The sequence below is a fragment of the Anser cygnoides genome, chromosome 2 (assembly GCF_040182565.1).
Source record: "Anser cygnoides isolate HZ-2024a breed goose chromosome 2, Taihu_goose_T2T_genome, whole genome shotgun sequence".
NCBI lineage: Eukaryota > Metazoa > Chordata > Aves > Anseriformes > Anatidae > Anser > Anser cygnoides.
Window position 1 is genome coordinate 119,015,985 of NC_089874.1, and position 23,446 is coordinate 119,039,430.

The 23,446-nt window shown below is 42.8% G+C and overlaps 1 protein-coding gene across 5 annotated transcripts in view; it reads left to right on the plus strand.

Moving 5' to 3' along the window:
- Window positions 1-23,446, plus strand: part of MAPRE2 (microtubule associated protein RP/EB family member 2) — a 99,442-nt gene that overhangs the window by 73,040 nt on the left and 2,956 nt on the right. For 3 of the 5 annotated variants that reach the window (XM_066992941.1, XM_066992944.1, XM_066992942.1), the window contains 3 exons: window positions 411-624; window positions 11,022-11,161; window positions 17,885-18,043. In XM_066992941.1, coding sequence (XP_066849042.1) covers window positions 411-624; window positions 11,022-11,161; window positions 17,885-18,043 — 513 coding nt within the window. Of the gene's footprint in view, window positions 1-410; window positions 625-11,021; window positions 11,162-17,884; window positions 18,044-18,139; window positions 18,266-23,446 lie in introns of all 5 variants that reach the window. The other 2 variants (XM_066992943.1, XM_066992940.1) reach the window with 1 other exon arrangement.

Below are 23,446 nucleotides of genomic sequence, written 5' to 3' on the forward strand. Positions count from 1 at the left end.
TGGACCTTTTGAAGAATTGTTCACCATTAGTTTGCCCAGCTGAAGCAAATCTATCTAAAAACAGAAATCCCCACTTACTTGAGTAGAGTGCTACTCCAAGAACAGCTTCGTTCACAAGGGCTGTTGCTGCAATAAGAAAGGAGTAACTCTGTGGCAGAGCAGTTTTAAAGGCTTGCATATACCATGTAGCTACTTCAAAGGCTGGGTCTTCATTTTATTTCACTTTTATTTCTCATTAAGACCACTTGCAATTCCAACATAATTTGCTTTCTTTTAGGAAGAAAACTGTGTCAGAGGAATATATGCTGAAAGAGTTAGAAGTTTGGGGTGTTTGTTTTTTTTCAAATAATTATGTGTATTAACTTAAAAATGGAATGACATTTTACTGGAACCTTTATTCTAACTTCCAGGTAATTCCAGTGGAAAAACTGGTCAAAGGGCGCTTCCAAGACAACTTAGATTTCATTCAATGGTTTAAGAAGTTCTTTGATGCTAACTATGATGGAAAGGAATATGACCCTGTGGAAGCTCGACAAGGCCAAGACGCTCTTCCCCCACCAGATCCTGGTGAACAGATCTTTAACCTGCCCAAAAAGTCTCACCATGCAAACTCTCCCACTGCAGGTATTTTGCGTCATAAAGAATTCCATTTCTGTCTCTGAAAAATGACTATAAACTGTGACCCATTTTAACTAAATATTAGAAATTATTTCCTTGTGTGCACAGGCCATTCTTTGTGTGTTGTCATAGGATTAGCATCTGACGTAGCAGAAGTTAACTTCTCATGTTGCTCTCTAGTTTGGCCCAGTTTTATCAGCTGTAGGGCCTCCCCCACTGAACCCTTGATATAAATTTTGTGGACTCTAGTGGTGTCTAATGATGGAGAAAAAGGCTTTTAAACTTCTCATTGGTGATGGTGTGGGCACGTATATTCAAGAAAAGGATATGGGGAGTGCTCTTCTCACACTATTCCACCCATACAGGAAATTGGTAACAGGCTGATTTTTAATTTTATGTTGTCAAAATCCTAAGTGTGGTCTAGAAAGAAAATATATAAATTGTGCTTTCATACATGCTTATTGCTCAGGTACACTAGTCCCCTTTGTAACCAACAAAGCTCTTTCTTGAAGATAAGCCTATCTTCAGACATTTTGCTTTGTGTTTCGGCAACAGGACTAAACAACTAAGCCTGATCTTTTGTATTTATGTAATACGAGCACTACTGGTCACTAAACAGATGCTGTTTTTCTTGGTAGCTGAGAGTTAAGTGAACAAGAGAACAGATAACTTTTTTTTTATTAACCACTAAACAAGTGGTGCTGGGGTTGGTTGCCTGGAGATATGTAGGTTCATACACACAGAAGCACACATGTATGCACACTTAATTCCTTTATTGATGTGTCCTGGGTTTACCTTATTCGTGCTAACCCAGGCAATAATGATTGATTTTCAGTTGGCATAATTCTGTGACCTGTCTTCTCTCATGGGCTCAGATATAAACTGGTGCTGGCAAAAGGGGCAAGCAACCTCAGTTTTAGACTGGCTTAAGCTCTGGAATCATACACAGATTTCCCCGTTCTGCTCTGATCATTTCTGACGTCAGTGGTGAGCATGTTTGGCCAGCTGCCTTCATCTCCTTAGTGCTCCCAGTAAGTGGAGCACCAAATAGTGGGCCAGTGATGCTCTGAGTTTCTAAAGTTCTGTTTTTAACATCTTTGTTTTGCATTATCTTACATCTAAACTTTTGAATTTCAGAACTTGCTATGGTATAATTTCCTGTGTGGTGTCTTGAAACAACAAGTGCTAATATCATGGTGTGGTCCATTTGAGAAATTGGAAAATATAGATTTGTATTAAAAAATATGTTTAAGTCATCTTGCCAATGGTTTGTTTTTACTTAAGTCACAAATACATCATCCAAATTAAAGCTGTGGAGGTGACAATCCTAGAGAAATAGAATTGCTGTTGGAGTGGAAGCAGCCACTTGATTTGGATGTTAATGCAATGATCTCATGTCCTATTGCTGGTTGTATAAGCAAGTCACCATACCTTCTGCATGGAGTAGGACAACTGAGATGATTTCTGTCAAGATTTTATGGTTGTGGAAGTTAGCTTTTTCATGGAAAGCTGCCTTGTTTATTTAAGTATTAAATTATTAATTTAATTATTGAACAGAATTATGATAGGAAGGACACTAGTAGGTTTTTTGAGCCAGGGAAGAAGGGTATAGAGTTGCATGGGGCTAGGTGAGGAGTGTTCTGTCTTTTATTGCTTCTTGTGTTGAACAGAACTGTTTCAGTTAAGTGTCAGTCATGGGTTTATTCAATTTCCAGTTGAGCGTGTTTTAATTTCACTGATGTATTGTGTCTTCGTGTCTCACCTCACATCATCTTGTCGCCTGATTGCTTAAAAGAATGGGAGCCCTTACAGGGTGCCTGTTGACATAGGACGCTCAGGGAGGAGGGCTCTTTGCATCCGCAGGCTCGTGTGTGCCTCAGCTCCTGCCGTTTGGGGTTCAGCTGGTAGGATGTGGGAGCAAGTCCCAGGTAGCTGAGAAACGTTCATCAAAGATGTGCTTCTGTACCTCTGCCTTGTGCATGCACGTGTGCACCTCAGTGGAAGTGAAGTATTCACTGCAGTTGTTATAGGAACTGTAATGACACTGCACGTGTGCATAAAACAATCTTAATTTATACTAAAAAGGCAAAAAAATATAAATTCTTCTGAGTTCTACAACAACTGAATTGTCTTCCCCATCTGGAGTTTCATCTTCCCCGATGATGCAATCACAAAGAGGGAATGTATGTCCACAAGTAAGTGCAACGTCAGGTGGCATAGTTTAAATAGCTATCTATAACTTTAATGCCGATTTATTTTGTTACTCCACAACCCTGGGTTTTCAGTGAAATGGCTGAGGTTTTGGGCACAGCTCTATTTCCACCGACTTTGTTGTGGGAGCAGTAAACATTGTGGGCTCCTTGATGTAACAACCTCTTACACCAATGTGGCAAACGGTTGCCAGCATCAATTGCAGTTTGCCACAGTAGCTTGCCTCCATTTCTGTACGTTTTCTTTATGCTATTTTTAATGTGTGATTTGCTTTACTTTACTACTGATGCTTTGAAATTGTAATGAATTTCAGATCATTAACAAAACAAAAAGATGCAGTAGTGCTATAAAATTAAGAAACCAGCAGATCTTTTAACATAATCCAAAAGGTTTTTAAACAGCATGCAGCAGACACACCTACGTGTATGCATCTTCTGTTTAGTGTCAGGAGCAAGTAGACATATGGGCACTCATTCACATTGTGTTTTTGTTTTTGTCCCTGACCTTTAAATACGCCTATTCCAAATTGTTGTATATACATATTTAAGGGAATAATATATTTAGCTGCTAGTTATTTCACGTGTGTTTCGGATGATTCATACTGTTCCACGGAAGAGCTATTCCAGTGCTCTTTGCCAGAGCTTTTGTTTTTGAGTGATTTAGGAGGTGCTAATCTCCCTCATTATTCATAACTGGGGTTCTAGCACCGTCCTTTCGGAGGTAGACTAAGATACACGATTCAGTTACCAAAAAAGTGGTCAAATCCCTAGAGAGCACTCTGAAAGCTTACCCTAATATGGTAGCTGTAATGAGTTAGTATTATTTTGGGTGTTTTAATCTGACACTAAAGCTTGACAGACCCCCTGTGTCTGGTAGCTGCTTTCTGTACCTCTAGGTGAGTATTTACCTGCAATCTCTGCAAATGCCAAGCGTGGCCTTGACTTCATTTTTCAAGGTGCTGTTAAAACAAAGCAGAACTTGAGAAGTCTGAAAACACACCAATTCGTGTGCTAATCGGAGAGCACACCTACAGCCATTTCGCTACCCCTTCCAAAGGCACTCAGCCCAAAGAGTCAGCGTGTGTCAAGGGTAGCACAGCTCGAAGATGGCAGCGTAAATCATCCCCCCCCCACAGCTGATCTGTGTGCCACCCTCGTGCTGCCTCATCTTTCTCAAGAGACAGACAATTTCTTGAGGAGCTGGCAGTGATGTGGAGGACGGATGGCTTTGGTAACGCGTATTTTCTTCTAGAAACAGCAAGGGGTAACAGGTAAATGCAGCTCCTTGCTTTGGGGGGATGAACGAGTTTTCGTCCTTTGCGGAGGGGAACCAGCAGCACAGCCCACCCGCGTGGGCTCTCTGCCAGCAGTGCCACAGCTGCTTTTGGGTATGATGCCATCTGCCAGCCCTGAGCCTTTGGGTCTCCTACAGCTCCTGCTTTTCTCTAGTGCAGTGCTAAACAGCCTACAGATGTAGAGTCACAATTATGGTAAGGGATTAAAATGTTCGTGCTGGCTCTAATCCTCCCTGTAAGGGGGGGAAGAAAAGGCGGGGGGGGCAGAAAAGCTTCATCTGACCAAATTGAAAATTTTGATCCGGTCATCAGGATTTTAGCTAATGGCTTACGTAAGCCTTCCTGTGTATCGGAGCGAATCTCCACAGAGCACTGCTTTTTGCAGGGTATGGAGTGTCAAAAATATTTGGGTAAAAGACAGCTCGATAAAATTATTTACCTATAAGCTAAAAATGTGAGAGGTCCTTAGGTCTGAAGGCTGCTTGTCTTTTTATTTTTGAAATATTCTGTGAGAGCAGGATGACTAAAGCAGAGCTGGAAAATACTGGCGGATCACATGAGAGCTAAAAATAATCGTGCTATGACAGGGAAAATAACCAGGGCAGAATGAACTGTTTGTACACGGATGCTATATATATATATGTGTGTGTATGTACGCCATCGAAGAGCCAGTTACGCAAGAAAAATGCCACTGTCCTTTAGGGAAATGGTATACCCTTAACTTGCAGAAGTGCTGCAAATTAATTTTGAGGGGTAAAAATATCCAACAAAACCAGTCTTTATTGTAGCAGTTGGCGATATGATTAAGTGTCCCGGGGGACCAGAGAGCTCATTCCAATGCATTTTTCTTTGCTTTCCACCAAAACATGCCACATTTTTCCCAACTTGCAGGCAGTTGGTAACCCCTGTTTTGTTATGGTGTGTTTCTCCAGAGCAGTGTGGTAGAGCTGAAGATAGGAAGAGCTGCGAGGTGACAAATTTAAAATGCTTTTGTGCCTAGTTCATGTGAGGCCAAAGAGGTGAGGAACAGCATGTCCGAGGTGGAGAGAGAAATGGCTCAGCCTTCATACAGATGCACTCCCTCTACCTGCATCAGGAGAGTTTAATTTTTAAACCCACTGAGACAGAGAATTTAGACCATGTAGCAATGCTGCTTGCAGTGCGGGAGCAAGGGGGCTTTTTTTGAATGAGACAACCCTGCTTGAAAAACAAAGGTGAAATTTGCCATCTTGAAATTAAGCGTATTATGGGAACCTTACTTAAATCTTACTTAAATTTTTTGCTTGATCTTTCATATTTCAATATACTTTCAAGATTTTTTTCAGAATTTTTTTCCTTTGGGGATGGCTAAGCAGATAGTTACAGAATTTTATAATTCTTAGGGTTGTGGTATTTTTTTGGATCACTTGACATTTTAAAATGTTTTCTTCTGTTAGGCCTATGTGGAATCGTTTCATCCATTGAACATGAACGCTTGCATCCTTGAAGATTTTTCTAGAGAAAAATAGGGTTTCAGTTGACAGTAATTAATGTTGGCCATTTAAATTTTGATTATTTTAAATCTAAAGAGAAGTCTTCATTTATGATGGGGAGAAGGCTGCGGTCAGTTCCTGTCTGTGAAATCATCTCCTGCTAAAGATGAACTGGGGCAGTCATGCCACAAACAAAACTTTTTCATCTGACAAGTAGACTCCATTGTATGCCCTTGTTTGGATGGCTCGGTCGAAATGTTTTGGTCCGTGTTTCATTTTCAGGTATTTGTATAAACGTCTCTTTGCCAGCAGCGGAGATGAGCACAGAGCTCATCAGACTGCTGGAGTCAGCAGTGGTGGACGTGTGGGGAGCTGAGGAGAGAGGGGTCCTGCCAGCCCCGAGGGAAGCCAGTACCACAGAATAACCGGGCAGCTGCACTGCTGCGTGTTGGGATGCTGGAAGTTGAGACAGATTTTGTCCGAGGTCACTTCATTGCCATTAAGCATCAGTTGTCATCACTAGTGCCACCATGCATCCCTAAATTGAACAGCTTCTTGCATCCCAGTGTAGCTGTAACAATAAGCGTGCGAGAGTATTAATTTGCTTACTGTTCTCACTCATTTGTTCTAAGTGATTTGAGACTTGAGTTGGTGAATAAATTGCTAGCTCTGTGGCGGCTTAGTGGGTTTGTTTATTCTTCTGCGGCATGAGTCAGGAATATTTGTTTTATGAAGTTTTATTAATTTTAAATTGAAAAATTTCAAAATTTTAATTTGAAGGATACGCTGCAAGTTGTTCCCAAATTGCCCTGAAGCAATAGCTGTGAGGGCTCAGCCAAGCCTTGCTTGCTCAGGGCTTCCATTGCTCTCCACACTGTCCTCACACATGTCCACACTGCAGTCGTGCACGTGTTTTCCTGGAATTTTACATAACTATTTAACAGAGCACTAATTACTCATAGAGCTTTAAGGAAAACTTGTCTTTAAACATTAAATAGGTCTCGTCTGCAAGACCGCACTTGGGATGTAAAGTGACCTGGCATCCGAAGCCTGGCTCTGTTGTACCCAAAACATACACAGTGCCAACATGTACTGCTTTATGTTTCGGAAGTGCACATCTGCCTGTAAAATTTCTGTGTTTAGTGAAAAGAATAATAAAGCCAGAGCTGTGGGAATATATTTAAGATTAAGCTGACTAGTAATTGTTTCTGGAGCACCACAGATAAGAAACTGTAATGCATTTCAAAATTGTTTGATCTAGCTTATTTCAGTACAAGAACAAAATAACTTGTCTTTTTGTAATTGTCTTTAGAATTATATTGTAATTTGTATTTAGAAGCAGTCAGTGCTAAAGTGAACTAATTTTTTTTCATCTCTGCTAGTGTTACATGGGCAGGTACAAAATGTTACCCAGCTGCTAACTGATGCAGCTGCAATACAGTGTAAAAAAAATCTAAATGAACCCTGTATTGACCTAAAAGCAGAACATTCTGGAATAGAAGTTTTCATAGAAGGATGGAAGCTGGAAGGCACCTCTGGAGGTCACCTGCTCCAACCCCCTGCTCAGGCAGGGCCACCCAGAGCAGGCTGCCCAGGCCCACGTCCTCGTGGCTTTTGAGGATCTCCAAGGAGAAGACCCCACAGCCTCTCTGGGCAACCTTTGCCAGTGCTCCATCACCCTCACAGGAAAGAAGTTTTTTCTGAAGTTTAAATACAACTTATTGCATTTCAAGTTGCAACTGCTGCATCTTGTCCTTTGACTGGGCACCACTGAAAAGAGTCCAACTTGGTGTCCCCCAGGACCCCCAAGTCCTTTTCTGCTATGCTGCTTTCCGGGCAGCTGACCCCATGTGTGTTCTGGGGACTGGGGTTCCTCTTCCCAGTGCAGGACTCTGCACTTCTCTTTGAACATCTACAGTACACGTGGAAACAAATCAGTAATAGGTAACACTTCTGGCACTGATTACAATGCAGTTCTCTCAGTGTTCAGTGAAAAGAGCTGATAAGAGTGTATTTTGTATGTAAGATGTTTGCATAAAACATAGTGCTTTCTCAGAATATGGAAATAGGACTTCATGGACTGCTGTCCAAGCAAAACAAACAAAAAACCTACTTTTTAGTGATATAGGTCATGTGGGATGCCTGAAAAGTCTTACTAAATATAAAATAACTACCAGTATAAATGATTTTTCTGGAGATGAACAATAAATATTTTCATGGAAGATGTAATATTGAAGATAACTTGAACTGTTTGTATTATGTAGCACCTATGAACAACAAATTAGGAGTTATTCTATGCCTGCACTAATTGACTGCAAAGTCATTGTGTGTGGCACTTAATAGCAAAGTTATTAAAGTCTATTAAGATCTTTCATCTCCATTTAGGTATCTGGCTGTCTCAAGCACTCTGCAGTACTCCACAAACCAGCATCCTTTAATTCTTTTATGAAATCAAGCTTCTGTTACAAATGGGAGGGTTATCTCTGAGCTGATTGCAAAAGCGATGTTTTAGAATAAATGTGCATTAAAGCTTTTTTACTTTTTTTTCTTCCAGGAAATTTTAAATTAGAAAACCCGAGGCATTCTCTGCAATTAAGTTCTGTCCAGCTGTCGCTGATACTGTCTGAAGTGCTTAGATTATTTAGCTGGTTTATAAGTGTTACTGAAATTGGAATGTGTTGATTTAACAGCTGATCCTAAGCAGCGGAGCAAAAGTCAATTTCTTTTCATTTGTCTGGGCTTCATAAAGCTTAGTAACGTTTCACTGTAGAAATTCAGGCGGCTTTGTGGCTTCCAAAGGAAGGCAGAACGCAGTGCTGTGTATGTGGTACTATCCAGTCCCCTCTGTCCACAGATGGTGGTGATGTGAGATTGCTCAGTGTGCTCCGGGAGCGTGCCTCAGCTGCAAATTAGAGAGAATACCTGTGGATTCGATGTCTGTGTTTGCACTGCCCTTAACACTCTCTGCAGGTCAAAAAGCAATGTGTGCCTAATGATTTGGCTTTTTGTGATCAGTGCCATAGCCTACAAAGAACGAGCTTGCTTCATGGGGTTGTTGAGCAGGAGAGGGAGCACCATGCAGCAGCTGCACGGCCTGCCTTGCTCAGGTCATGCACTACAACCCTGAGGTGAAACTGAGGAGCTGCTAGGCCAGAGGAGGCTGCCTTTGAAAAAGCTGAGCAGCTTGTCTTCCACTTACATGAGGGTACCTGGAGAGGAGGTCTGGTGCTGCCTTGAAGCAGAAGGGTGGTTGGTAGAGGGGTAAGCCAAGGTTTCACACCTGGAAGTCCATAGCTTGTTTTATAGCATTGAAGTTTCAGCTCGTGTCCCAGGCTGCTTCCTACTGGTGTAGAATGCAATAAGAAATGGGGAAATTGAGTTGAATGTGGTAGCAGTATCATTAAAAGACTTCAGGCCCAACTAGAATGCTACAGTCAAAGTGATAATTTCATGCATATTTTCATTCATGCATGTGTTTCTCTTGCATATTTTGACACCTATTTTCTTCTATTTATCTGCTAACCCAAAGAAATTTAATTTTCGTGGCTTTGAAAGCACCTTAACAATCCCATTCTTACATAGCTGACTTTTAGTTCAAGGTAGACTGCTAATTTTTTTTGAGATTGCCCACAAATAAATAGCAAAAGATTTTGACCTTTTTAGTGGCTTTCCAAAAATGATTTATGCTTTGCTGGTCTGTGTGTGATGGTTAAAAAAAAAAAAAAAAATACAATTTCAGGTATATAGACAATGTTGAATTTTCCCAACTTAAGCAAGTCTGTGTAGTAGCATCTGAAATCTGCTGGAGGTGAGTTTGTGTGTAACTATAGGGATTAGCTGGATTAAGCAACTATTGCTGCTGTTCTTTCCTGTCATTTTTCAGCTCCTCCAAGGGACTGTTGTACTCAGGCCTAGGTCAGTGGGACCTCTATGCCTTGGTTGTATGGGCAGTCTCCAAGTCTTCTTCCCCACCCCCTTCCTCACTTTCCTTGCCTCCTCGTGCTTTCATGCTGGTGGTGCCTTTGTACCACATCCACAGTACCAAAGCATTGCTCCATTAAAATGTTCTCTGAAATGTGAAAATAACAAAGCGGAGCAATCTGAAGTGCGTCCTACTCCTTCGGGGGAGCAGCTGGCTGGCTGTGGGGTGAGAGGTGGCTGCTGAGAAAGCTCCAGCAAGGCCTTGCAGACATGGTCCTGTAGGCCTTTGCCTACAGGAAAGCTGGGGAGGGACTCTTGGTCAGGGCGTGTAGCGATAGGACAGGGGGTGATGGCTTTAAACTAAAAGAGGAGAGATTTAGGTTAAATATTAGGAATAAATTCTTTACTGTGAGGGTGGTGAGGCACTGGCACAGGCTGCCCAGAGAAGCTGTGGATGCCCCATCCCTGGAGGTGCTCAAGGCCAGGCTGGATGGGGCCCTGGGCAACCTGGTCTGGTGGGAGGTGTCCCTGCCCATGGCAGGGGGTTGGAGCTGAATGGTCTGTAAGGTCCCTTCCAACCCAAACCATTCTGTGGTGAACTACAAGCTCAGAGCTCAGCTGGCATTTGGGCACTTGCTGGGTTTGGGCTTTCTCCGGCTCGCTGTCCCACTCAGGCCTCAGAGCCAACAACAGCTGATGGTGGAGGAAGGCCGTGGAGCCCACAGCGCATCTGGACGAGTGTTTTTTGCTCTTTAGAAGACCCAGTGATGGGGTGGGAAGCCAGCTGATGCTCCTATGATGATACCACAAAGCCTCTCTCACCAACATTTCTCTGACGGGGCATTTGTGCACCACCGGCGCCGTGAGGAGTACCCGTATGCACTTGCTGGCTGCTGGTCTTGCTGGTGAGGGCATTGCTTTGTGCTCTATCAAGTCTGCAGTGCAAGTAATTAGAAACAAATAGCGAAACCTAAGCAGATCAGCACAGATCGCATGGTCCCTATGGCAACGGCGAGTTCACCGGTGGATTGAGTTCGGCCCGCGCTGTCTGAATCTCAATGCCCTCGTCTCAGTGATGGGCTGCTGTGAAAAACGAAGAAAGCATGCAGGCGGTTTAGCTGACTTTATTTCAAGCCTGTCTTTCTCCGGGGGGATTGCAGATAGATATGTACAGTAAATATTGGGCTGGGGGAATTGTCTCTTAACAGGATCTCTTTTTTCAAGAACTGAAAGCTGCCGACAGCTAAGGGACCTTTATACCCCTAATCTGATTTTTATTTATTTTACTTTTGGAGTTGCTTCACTCTGAGTAGTAAGGTCAAAGTAAAACTGCTGGGAAATTTAGTTTTTCCTTTCCCAAGGTAGAACACTGGAACTTTTTCCACTGTAATGTTGAAGTAATTGCGTGAATGGCTGTCTGTAAATATGCTTGTTTCAGTATCAGGTTAATAAGAATGTATTTATCCCAGGGATAAAGCTTGATCATTATTTATTGTGCCTTTCAGGTGCTGCTAAATCCAGTCCAGCTTCTAAACCAGGATCAACACCTTCTCGCCCATCTTCAGCAAAAAAAGCTGCACCGAGCAGCTCAGCATCCAAATCAGATAAAGATTTGGAAACTCAAGTCATACAGCTCAGCGAACAGGTAAATTCGCTTTAGGCGTGAAATTAGATGCATTTATTGTCACAGACAGGCATGAAATCTAATATTGCCCTCTGCTGAATGATATCCTCCAGAATTATGAAGGGACAAAAGATTGAAATAGCTCGGCTGGGAAGAAAAAAGAGATTTATTGTTTAAAATAACATTTAACAGAGATGACTGGTGTTGTGCCAGTAATTCTAAAAGGAGATCTTAGGAGTGGCAGTAAGTCTTACTGAAATATGAGAGCTTCATCATAGATAATTTTATTAATTAGATTTTGAAATACATCTTTTATTTCACGTATATAGGAAAAATCTCAATACTGTTTTTCGTTCTTGTGTGCTACAAATTTGAAATAAATCACTTTAATATGTCATTGTGGAGAAGACAAGCCTGTTTGTAATATCAGGGTGTTAGAGAATTGCAGCTGAACTGAGACTAGTTCATTGCACTCTGCTTTCTGGAATGAAAGATTTCAGAATGTAATATGCCATTTTTAATTTTAAAATGTGATCTACCTTTGTGCAAATACTTAATTATAAGTAATATTCTGCAATATATTTAATAAAACTTCAGAACTTCTTCAGTGTTGTGAATGTAAGGCCTTAATTTTCATTTATGCTGTTTGTGCTCTGACACCCCTCTGTCATTCTTGGACATGCAAGAGTGTCTGCACTGGACATAAAGAAATACCTGAATCTGGCTCAAATCTGTGCTGTCAGGATGGTGTCAAGGCCACTAGTATAAATGGGACCTGACTTCTGTATTTGCCCTAGATGGAGGAAAATGGAAAGGAAAAGATTCGTATTTTAGAGCAAGAGCTGCCCAGCAGCTGTATACAGGAAGAAGTCATTATTCTGGATCAAGTATAATTTTCCACAATTAAGGGCGTTTCAGTTTCAGACTACCATTGACCTGAACAGCACAGATTTCAGTTTGTTTGGGCATTAACTGCAAGTTCTTGGTTACTGTTATGTTCTTGAGGTGGTGATGAATAGTCACATCCCAAACATGATGTACTGCAGATTCCGTGTGTAATTCTGAGCAACAGCAAGCTTCCAAGTGGGTGTTCAGTTGTTGCTTGCTGTAACAGAGATGTTTTGTGTTGTACAAGGAATGGGTGTATATATTTCTGATGGAATCTTTTTTCTATCCTTGTAAGTGGAGTTCAAACACTTAAATGTGGGCTTAAATCCATGACATTTGTACTTAGAAGTCAGAATGTGTTCACTTCAGCAGGAAGAGTCAGATGGGATCTTAGCAAGATAAAAATATTTGATCTTTACTAAAATACAAACAGGCAGTCACTATCACATCCACTGCTAATGTATTCCTAGCAACTTCTGTGTGTGAAAACCTTGAGCTTTATATACAAATAACCCCGAGGAAAACCGATGACTTCCCCCATCACCAAGGAGAAAAAAAAATTGAAGATTTGGAAAGTTGGCATTTTAAAAGCTAGTTTTTAAGAGACCTTTTCTAGCTAGAATGGTCTAGGAAGCTTTTTTTTTTGAATGCTGGCAGCACTTGGTATCTCATTTTACCATTAATGATTGCTTGTGTACCCCAGGCATGTAACAAAAGCCAAAAAAAACCTATGCTGCAAGCAGCTTTGAGCCAGGTATTTTTGATCCTCACTCTGAATATGCTGGAAGACCAAATTGCCCATTTTTCCCCACTCTCCAGCAACCAAGGGAAGTATGAGCAGGAGCCAGTTATACTCCTTTGCTGTCTTGATTATTAGTAAAAGTTGTTAAATGGCATCTGTGAATATCATATTCTTATATCGTTGTAACAGGCGTTTTTCAGCCTTTTCAATGAATGGCAGCTAAGGGAGATTCAGACATCCAGACTTATGTGAGACTTGTAGTGGGAAAATTTTAAGTAGTGGGGATGTCCATATACTAGATTTTACCATAGGTTGCTTAATGAGCTATTTGCAATAATTGTAAGCCATCCATAACATTTGCTGGTTTAATGGCCCCCAACAATCTTAAAGTTTCTCTTAAAATGGTCATAGCTATTGCCCTGGTCTGTGCTAGTAAATTAAACACTTCCAAGGCATATTGCTGTGCACTGGAACTTGGTTATCCATAACATTAAAATGGTAAAGTGGTCCCTGCTGTGCTTTTGGTCTGTACCAACTAACACTCTCCCAAAGGGTTTCTTAGTGCAGCTGAGGCAAAAAAAACACAGACCAGGAACCATTACACGTGGAGAAAGGACCTTTATATGTGGAGAGTGGTCCCAGGAATAGTTAACTAGATACTAGTGTAGACATAATTTCTGAAAACAGCATCGTATTAGCAGCATGTTTACAACAGGTACTTAATTTTCAGTCTGGTTATGCAGTCCTGTCAGGGATTATACCACCAGAGGAAAGAGCAGTTGCCTTTGCATGGTTAACTGGATTGCAGAGTGTGCTTCTGGTCCAGAAACGATGCATGGGAGTTAACATGCGCTGTTCCTTGTACAGGAGTAGCCTCTTAGCATGTTAATACAAGGGAAAAAAAAGCATACAGATGTGCTAATTATCGTAAGGATTACCAATTAAACTGTCACAGACAGCTCATATGTAACTAAAGAAAAGTATGTCTGGTTTGGCTATAACAAAGTTTACTGAATATTGTGGTTAATTAACTGTGTGCATATATGTATAGATTAATGATTCTGTTTCTTAAAAATGGAGTGAGTGTGATACAATGAAAACAAGAGTGCCTTCTTAGTAAGTGGGTCAGAAGGTAAGACTGCCTGCACTATTACCTGCAAATGTTTCAACTGAAGTTCGTTGTTTTTCTAAGCTCTAGCTTGCACAGAGCAGGAGATCTGGAAGCAGTTAAGTTCTTGTTCTGTCTGGATGCAGGAGCTGCTCCCAAGGAATATGTTGCTGCAGATCCAGAGGACACGTCTTAAACGTGAGGAAGACCTCACATTTAAGTAGGATACACATCTGTAGACCAAATTATTGTAAACTTTCGTTCCATTTTGCTATTCTTGCTTTCTGTGACTAAATAGTTAATCTTAAGGTGACTGGTCACTGTGTCAAACACAGATTCAAACTGTCAAGGGAAGACTGGGGTGTCAAACTCAGGCAGCTGCTAAGGAACGGGTTGGTACGTGAATGAGATGCCCTGAGATCCTGCCCTGGCAACAGGTCAGGGCTGCTGTCTGACACCTCTGAGAGTGCAAAGGTCAGAAAAAGGCATCGCTAGCTCAGCAGTTATGGATAAATGAACTGATAGGGTTTAGTAGGCTGTCAGAGCACTGCTTGAACTCTGATGTTTGAACTGCTGAAGGGAACAAGTTAGCTTGCAGTAGAACTGGCAACACAAACTTTCTATTAAATTGTGTCAGTTCACTCAAATCTCATCTGATGCAAGTTAATGTTATTTAGCATATTTTCCTTAGAAACTCATTTCATATAATTGCAGGCCTTAAAATGTGGATGCTAATTCAGCAGTAATTTGGACATGATTAGGGTCAGCATGTTTACTGTAGGCAGCTTCTTCCCTGATTATTTCTGTTGGTTGATGCGCTGCAGTCTTCTGAACTTGAGAGCCACTTACACGTTACACTGATCATGTATACCCTGTTGTACAGTAATTTATGTTTTGCTCCCACTAAATTCTTCTTTTTCAAGCACGTATGTATGTGTAAATGTATATGTATGTATAAAAATATATTGTGATATCAGTCATGGTTTATATGAAGCTTAATCCGTAATAGCTGGGTTGCCCATAAATGATTTGCAGCATCACAGAATCACAGAACAGCTTGGGTCAGAAGGGACCTTAAAGATCACCTGGTTCCAGCCCCCTTCCATGGACAGGGACCCCTCCCACCAGACCAGGTTGCCCAAAGCCCCATCCAGCCTGGCCTTGAACACCTCCAGGGATGGGGCATCCACAGCTTCTCTGGGCAGCCTGTTCAGTGCCTCACCACCCTTACAGTGAAGAATTCCCTCCTAACATCTAATCTAAATCTACCTTCTTTTAGTTTAAAATAATTCCCCCTTGTCCTGTCATTATCTGACCAAGCAAAAAGTCACTCTCCATCTTTTTAATAAGCCCCCTTTAGGTACTGAAAGGCTGTGGTGAGGTTTCCCTGGAGCCTTCTCTTCTCCAGGCTGAACAATCCCAGCTCTCTCAACCTGTCTTCATAGGAGAGGTGCTCCAGCCCTCTGATCATCTTCATGGCCCTCCTCCAGACCCACTTTAACAGCCCCACATCCTTCTTGTGCTGGGGGTCCCAGACCTGGACGCAGCACTCCAGGTGGGGCCTCACAAGGGCAGAGCAGAGGGGCACAATCACCTCCCTCACCCTGCTGGCCACTCCTCTGTTGGTGCAGCCCAGGATGCAGTTGGCCTTCTGGGCTGCAAGCACGCACTGCTGGCTCATGTCAAGCTTTTCATCCACCAGAACCCCCAAGTCCTTCTCTGCAGGGCTGCTCTCAATGAGTTCTTCTCCCAGTCTGTGCTCATGTCTGGGATTGCCCCGGCCCAGGTGCAGCACCTTGCACTTGGACTTGTTGAACCTCATTAGGTTCACATGGGCCCGCTTTTCTAGTGTGCCCAGATCCCTTTGGATGGCATCCATTCATTCCGCTGTATTGACTGCACCACTCAGCTTGGCGTCACCTGCAAACTTGCTGAGGGTGCACTCTGAGGGTCCCACTGTCTGTGTCATTGGTAAAGATTTTAAACAGCACCAGTACCAAGACAGGCCCCTGAGGGACACCACTGATCACCAGCCTCCGCCTGGATATAGAGCCGTTGACCACTACTCTCCGGGTGCAGCCTTCAAGCCAATTCCTTATCCACCGAATAGTCTACCATTTAAATCTGTTTCTCCAATTTGGAGATTGGGACATCATGTGAGACTCTGTCAAAGGCCTTACAGAAGTCCAGGTAGGTGACATTAGCTGGTCTTCCCTTGTCAACTGATGCAGTCACTCCATCATAGAAGGCCACCAGATTGGTCAGGCATGACCTGCCTTTGGTGAAGCCATGCTGGCTGTCTCGGATCACCTCCTTCTATTGCATCTGCCTTGACACTGCTTCCAGGAGGATCTGTTCCATGATCTTCCCAGGCACAGAGGTGAGGCTCACTGATCTGTAGTTCCCTGGGTCCTCCTTTCTACCCTTTTTAAAAATAGCGATGGTGTTTCTCTTTTTCTAGTCACCAGGGACTTTGCCTCACTGCCAGGACTTTTCAAATGTGATGGAGAGAGGCTTGGCAACTGGATCAGCCAATTCCCTCAGGACCCTAGGATGCATGTCATCAGGCCCCATAGACTTGTACCTGTTTGGTTTCATCAGGTGGTCTCAAACCTGCCCTTCACTTACAGTGCAAGGGACTTTGCTCCCCCAGACCTCATCTATGGGTTCAGGGAAACGAGAGACATGGGAAACCTGGCCCTCAGTGAAGACTGCGGGAGAGAAGTTGAGTATCTGTCTTCTCTGTCATCACCAGTTCTCCCTTCTCATCCATCAGAGGGGGCACACTCTCTTTGGCCTTCCTTTTCTGAGCAATGTACCTATAGCATCCCTTCCTGTTGTTCTTCCCATCCCTTGCCAAGCTCAGTTCCATCAGTGCCTTGGCTTTCCCGATCCTATCCCTGCACATCCAGATGGCATCCCTGTCCTCTTCCCAGGCCACGTGTCCCTGCTTCCACTGCCTGTGCGTTTCCTTCTTCCTCCTTAGTCTGACCAGCAGGTCCTTGCTCAGCCACGTCGGTTTCCTGCCTTGCCCGCTAGATGTGTTACACACGAGGACAGAGAGCTCTTGCGCTCGGAGAAAAGTGTTCTTAAAGAGTTACCAGCGCTGATCAGTTCATTTGTCCCTAAGGACAGCTTCCCAGGCGATCTCATCCAATAACTCTTCAAACAGCTGGAAGTTTGCCCTTCTGAAGTTAGGGGTCCTGACTTTGCTCTTTGTCGGCCCCATATTCCTCAAGGTCACGTTCTGCAGCAGTCCCGGCAGAGAAATCAAGACCAACGGTATAACTTAAAGACACTTGTGTGGAAGGCTGCAGTAAGAAATGATACTTGAAACTTGTGATATTTTTTGATCGAGACAGCACGTTAATCAGACCAGAAAGCCTGTAGTACCTCCTGGTCCCTGCATGCTCCGGCAGCCTCAGGGTGCTGAGGCGCAGGTCTGTGATGCTTCAGCAAGTGGGGAGGCAGCAAAGAGGTGAAAAAACAACACGGCAGCACTTGCAGCTAGCCCTTTTAATTTCCTAACTGGACCATTTCCCTTTATGAGCTTTTCTACTAGCTCTGCATATTTCTAGGCGAGGAGATGCAGTAGGTTTCCAAACAACTGCACATTAACCCAGGCAGAGTAATGCAATTCCTGTGCTGAATGTTTTATTAATTACCATTACATTGCATTTCTGGCAGCTTTATTAGAAGCCGGATCTTAAATAGCTCTGACTCTTGAACTGCTGCTTTAGGTTTCAATGTAAAAGAACACTGAGGAAACTGACCCGTAAGGATCAAGGTTAGAAAGTATCCACGATGCACAAGGGGGAAGCCTGATGCACTGTTCTTTGTTGTGTAATATTCGGTCTAGCACTTCAGAAAGTGGAATTTACTTTTTGTGAATATAAGCTATAAAAATGAATATATATTTGGGGTGGTGGTTGGCGTGCATAATTTTAGACAGTTTTGTCTGTAGTGCGCCTCACAACTGATGCACCATGTACTGGTTTGTATGCAGGTACATTCATTAAAACTTGCACTTGAAGGCGTGGAGAAGGAAAGAGATTTCTACTTCGGCAAATTAAGGGAGATTGAACTTCTCTGCCAGGAACATGGGGGAGAGAATAATGACCTTGTCCATCGGCTAATGGAAGTCCTTTATGCTTCAGAAGAACACGTAAGTTCAAGCTTACTGTGTATTTTGTTGAGACAGAACAGCTTAATTCTATAAAAGAAATTATTGACACAGTATTGGGTCATGTCCTATATCTAGGTCAGCAGAGCAGTAGCAGCTAGGATTTCCATGAATCCTCCCCCCAAATGGAAGCTTGCTTTCACAAACAGACTTTGCAGCTTGGGGAATAGACTCGGGAGGCCGGCTGCCTTTTGCTGCTTCAGCGTAGGTTTTGTTTTCTACTTTTGCTGAAGTTAATCTGAAATGGGAGTGTGTGTGTCACAATTTTAAATTGATTTCATGTGGTCCTGAGACTTAGTTTTGTTTTGCTCCTACCTTTCTGCATGAAGTGTTTTACTCGTGTTCTTTAAGGTGTTGAGAACTAAAAAGCAGGGAAATTCTCACAGAGGTGCTGTTTAATGTCTACAGCTGTGAACCTTCTTTCCCATGTGGCAGTGTTGTAGTACGTACAGTGCAGGTTGCCAAATGCATAATTATATCCGCAGAAGTAATGCTCTTTAGCATTTTTATCCTGTTGCTATAGGCAAAATTCTTCAGTGTGCAAACCCAATAATCCTCTATTACCAAAATTGCAGAAATGTATTGTCTGCGAGATTAAACGAGAATCTCATTGCATCTTAGACGTGGCACTGTAGACACTGAACAAAGCAAGAAGCTGTAAAGGATACTGGCTAAATTCCTCAGATACACTCAGGGATAACGATTCAGTAGAGATTTAGCCGAACTACTGCTATTCGTGCTAACTAAATCCCTGTGTGCGCTGTTCTGATAATTGACCCCTCAGTCTCCACTGGACGATAGCTTTGGCTCCAGAGCGTATAAGCATCAGCCTAATCTCTCAGTAGCCCTGTGGCACTGTAGCCTTTCTTACATCTGTTCCCACAAAGCTGCTGCAGCAGTAGTCAGCTGACTTAAAATTTTATATCAAAAGTCGTGCTGAAGCAGCTGCTAAATTGTATGCTTTTCTAAAATAGACTAGTAGAGCACAAACGAATGTTGGGTGCAAGAGGGACGCAAGCTTGTCACTGACAGAGGCCACTGCTCAGATTAGAAGTGACAGGGGAAAGAGGATTTGTTCAGTGGTGTGGGGTGAGTGCTAGAGAGGAAAAGGAGGAGGAAACCATTATTTTTGCAGGAGTAAACAAGCAGACAAATTTGCCAGACACGTGATAACAGGCTAAAAGAATTACATACATATAGCGGTCACAGAAAATGTCTTCTGGATTCAAGAACAGTGATTTATTTATAAAGCAAAGCCAGAAAAATCCCTCTTCTCCCTATACCCCTACCACATCTGTCTCTGTTGGCTTACATGGGAAGTGATTCCCAGCCAAGGAATGCATTAGTTGCGTTTCTTCCTGCAGTTTTCCGTGCCGGCAGCACGCATTACAAAATGTCCTACTTCAGTCCACATCTCGCTGTGTTATCTGCTTACTCCCTCCAATACTTTTCCTGTTGAAAGCACCGTCAGTGCCTGCACATGAACTAGATACACGAGCTGTGCCGTTATCTAGAATGTGCTTCCAGTTGGAGGCCGTGGATGTCGCTTCAGCAGCAGCAGAGCCCTGACCTCTCAGGGAAGAACGCAGAGGTCATTCCCCACTCATTTTTTTTCCTGTCTTTCAGTGACAGGATTCATCTCCTTATCTTCTGGGGTATACATCCCCTCTTCAGCTTAGCAGACAGACTAGGGTTTGCTGAAGCAAGACCCCAGTGTGCTAAGACTGAGAACCACAGAGTGTGGTTACCTTGCTGATGCCTACTTCTTGCTTTCGTACTTTGCTGTCTCATCGGCCTGCTTTGACTCTAAGTTCTGTTTTTTCTCTCTGTCTAATGAAGTTGTTCCAAGTTAAATTCTCTTATCTCTCCACACTTTGTGGGTTAATCCCTTGGTAACAGCAGTTTAGATTTCCCAAGCCCCAGATGGGAAATGGCCCCAAAGCACAAGCTACTTCAGCATTCCTGGTTTCTTGCTAATAAGTGCATGGTAAATCCAGCTTAGATTGTTGTAATCTCTGTTTCAGAGTGTCTTAAATATTCGGGGCCAAGTAGGAAGAAAAAAAAGTTTGCATTAATTTTCAGGATTCGTGGCAGTTATAAATGATACTGTGGCCATGAGGTTTTTCTCCAAGGAGGGAGATGTGAGGTAATGCAGCTCAGGCATACTGCACAAGTCATACCTGACCGAAGCCTTTGTACTTAAATATCATGGCTAAGTTAAATTTGTTTTCAGTTCATTCCTCCAATAACCATTTCATAGTGATCTCAAACTCTTCCTTCATAGCTGTAATTTGACAGGAGTCTACTGTACTCTTCGTAGTGATCATGTCCTATTTTTCATGCCAACTTATTCAGAAAGGACAAGTCTCTCTATATATCCTAATTTTGTGTTACGCTTAATTTAATCCTTATAAAAGAAAAGTCTGGACAGCACTTCAAGTGCTGAAGTCTCCCAGTAGCTCATAGGTCCCCCATGAGACTTGTAGGCTGTCAGGTGAATTCTACGTAGAATGACTCAGAATACAAATACAGAATTTGGAACTTAAAAGGTGTGTTCTCCAGACGTTTGGTTATTGTAGTATTGCACCAGAGGGATTTTTGTCAGGTTCATGTTAAGGGTTTGGTTTTTTGTATTTTCTTATAATTATTTTTTCAGAATTCCAAGTCATAGTGCAGTTTCAACCAAGAGACTTCATGAGCTTGTTTCATTTAATTCGATAAAGGCTATGTTCTTAAGACTTCTTTTTTTTCCTTTATTTTGCTGGAATTTTGAGTCTTACAGCACAATTATCAATCTGTTTGGGTTCCTTGTTTTTAAGGCTTCTCCTTCTCCCTGGTACAGTTCTGTTCTAAACCTCCTCATTATCTGTCTTTGCTTATGCAAGAGGGATGTCGTGTCTGCATTTAAAGTTTGGCTGATCAGTCTGTAATCCTTTGTAATTTTTAATTACAAATTGCTTTTTAGTAATCTTTCTGCTTCTTAGTTTAAAAAAAAAATCAAAGTAGTCAGAGAACGGTATTGAAGAAGGATGCATTTGGGTGTTGCAGGGAAGCGTGGCCTCTAGCACTCATGCTGTGGCTGCTACAGACAGGATTGAGACCTTGGATAGTATGCAAAGCATTTGGTAGTCTGGTTTTATAGCAGGAGAGCTTCCGACAGAAGAGCCAGAAGAGGCTGCGTGCCTGGTTATGAACGCTGGAGCCATATAGGTCTTGGCATGAAGCAAAATTGCTGCTGCTTTTGCTTTCCTAGATAGGCTGTTCTGGTTCAGTTCATGCGGAAGTTGGATGGATCTCTTTGATCTATGGGTTGCTCGGCTCACATTTCCAAACAAATTGCTTGAAATTCAGTTGGTCTTGTATCTTTCTGCTCTAGCAGCCGCTACATCTGTTGCTGCTTTTGGGAGAGGCACCCACCCCCCGCAGCAGCTGGTTTTGATAAAGAGTAGCTTTCCAGTCTGCAGGCACACCTGAATAGTTGGAGGCAGATGGGCTGAGGGTCGAAAGCGAGCATCTCTCGTAGTGGGAGGCAGAGATGGCCATGGTCGTGTGATCTGAGTCAGAAATAAATGCTCTGAATAGACCTTCCACTACTTGCCTTATTAGGGGATGCTATTCAAGGAGATTCCACAGTCCCAAGGTAATTGTGCAGAGTGATTCTTGTCTTCCCCATTTCACGTATTTATACAAGCTCCGCGTACTGGAAAGCACGTGTCCAACTCCCAGAGCAACTTCTGGGGTAGTCACATAAGATTTACCATTTCCATCAAAGGTAAGCCTGGCAGGAGGGGAGCCACTGCTCTTCTTCAGAGCTGCAGGGTAGGTTCCCAAGCCACTCCCTGCGGTTAGAGGCTTTCCCTATTACGCATGAAAGGATAGCATGTACATGACCTATAAAATCTGCATGAATGTGCTCTTCTACTTGGCGTATCATAAAATCTGCACATGTGGAGCCTATTGAACAGGTACATAACAGAGCAGGTCACATAGCTCCTTAGGTTTGAACACACTTCAGTTTTCTTACCCTGTAGCGCAGGGTCACGTTCTCACAGCAGGCAGCTTCTGCCTGGAAACTGGTGCACCCCTGAATTCTTGTACTCCTGCAGCCCATTGCAGAAGATGGAATTTTTGGATACCAAGCAAAAAGAATTTGTGACTTGACATCCCATATGCGATAAAGGCATCGCTCCCCCAAGGGTGCCATGAGACGCAAAACTGCATTTGTCCCATCTGATACATGTGGCATCTACCTGAAAATAGCACCTGGGTGACACAGAAGCTTGCTTTCAATTGAAATCTGGCTGTTCCTGTATGTGGTAAACAGCTGAATATTCCTATTGTATCAACAAATGATAGGGACCTTATTCACTTGTTCCTGCCGTTTAGAAATATGAATATTTTGCTGCCAGAAGGGGAGCATTTTCTTATTGTATAAGCTGCTCTGAACTGTTCTGGGAAGATTCAAGTTACGGCCTCCTTTTTCTTTCAATTTTTGCCTCCAGCTAGAAAACTTAGCAGTGTCAGTGTCTTAGTTTGTTGTCCAAGCTGCTTGCTGCTGATGAAAATTGCTGGGAGCCAGGCGAGTTCTGCAGAGGCACCTCATCAGCGAGGGTGCATTTGAATGGCAGCTCGGTGTCTTGGAAAAGCGTTTCCCTTCAGAGCTGCCTGCAGCTGAGCACTACTAATGCAGGGCAGGGAGTAGATGTGTAGGATCTTTTCAGCAAACCGTGCCGTGGAAGGATGGAAATGCGCTTTAGAGAGAATCTGTACTTGTAGCTACACCTGATGGGAATAGAGAGACTGCTGTGAGGAACAACCAGCCTTTCTGAGCTCTGATAGATCTAGGCCAACTCAAGATACCAGGTCTGTTGTCTCTAAATTGAAAATTGTTTAAAAACTTGAATTTTTTAAACACGCGATTGCACGTGCAATGAGGATCCAGCATTTCTCTCAGTCAGGGTTTCCTCTCACAACAGGAATTCAGAGGCACAGCTCTAGAAAATACTACAGATAGTAATCATGTGCAAGAGGGAGCTGTTCAGTAGTGATCACCTGCCTTCTAGCAGTAGCACCGTAAATAAGCGAATAGTGGACTTTTTCCAAAGAAAATGTGTTCGTGCCTAGCAAATCTTTGGTTATATTTTCTGGATAACATTAAAAATCATGGTTTTGATAGCCTTTAACTCTGGGCTATACTAGCATGAGTATATCAGTTTGGGAAAGTAGTACAGCTGACCTAAAAAAAAAAAGTGAGTTTAATTTTTAACGTATGTGATAGCAAAAGTGCCTTGTCCATTTAGAGATACAAACCTGCAGTGCAGGTTGTGTGAAAACTGTAGCAGACAGGCTCAGAAATCTTTGGGCAGGCTGAAAATGGGAGGACAT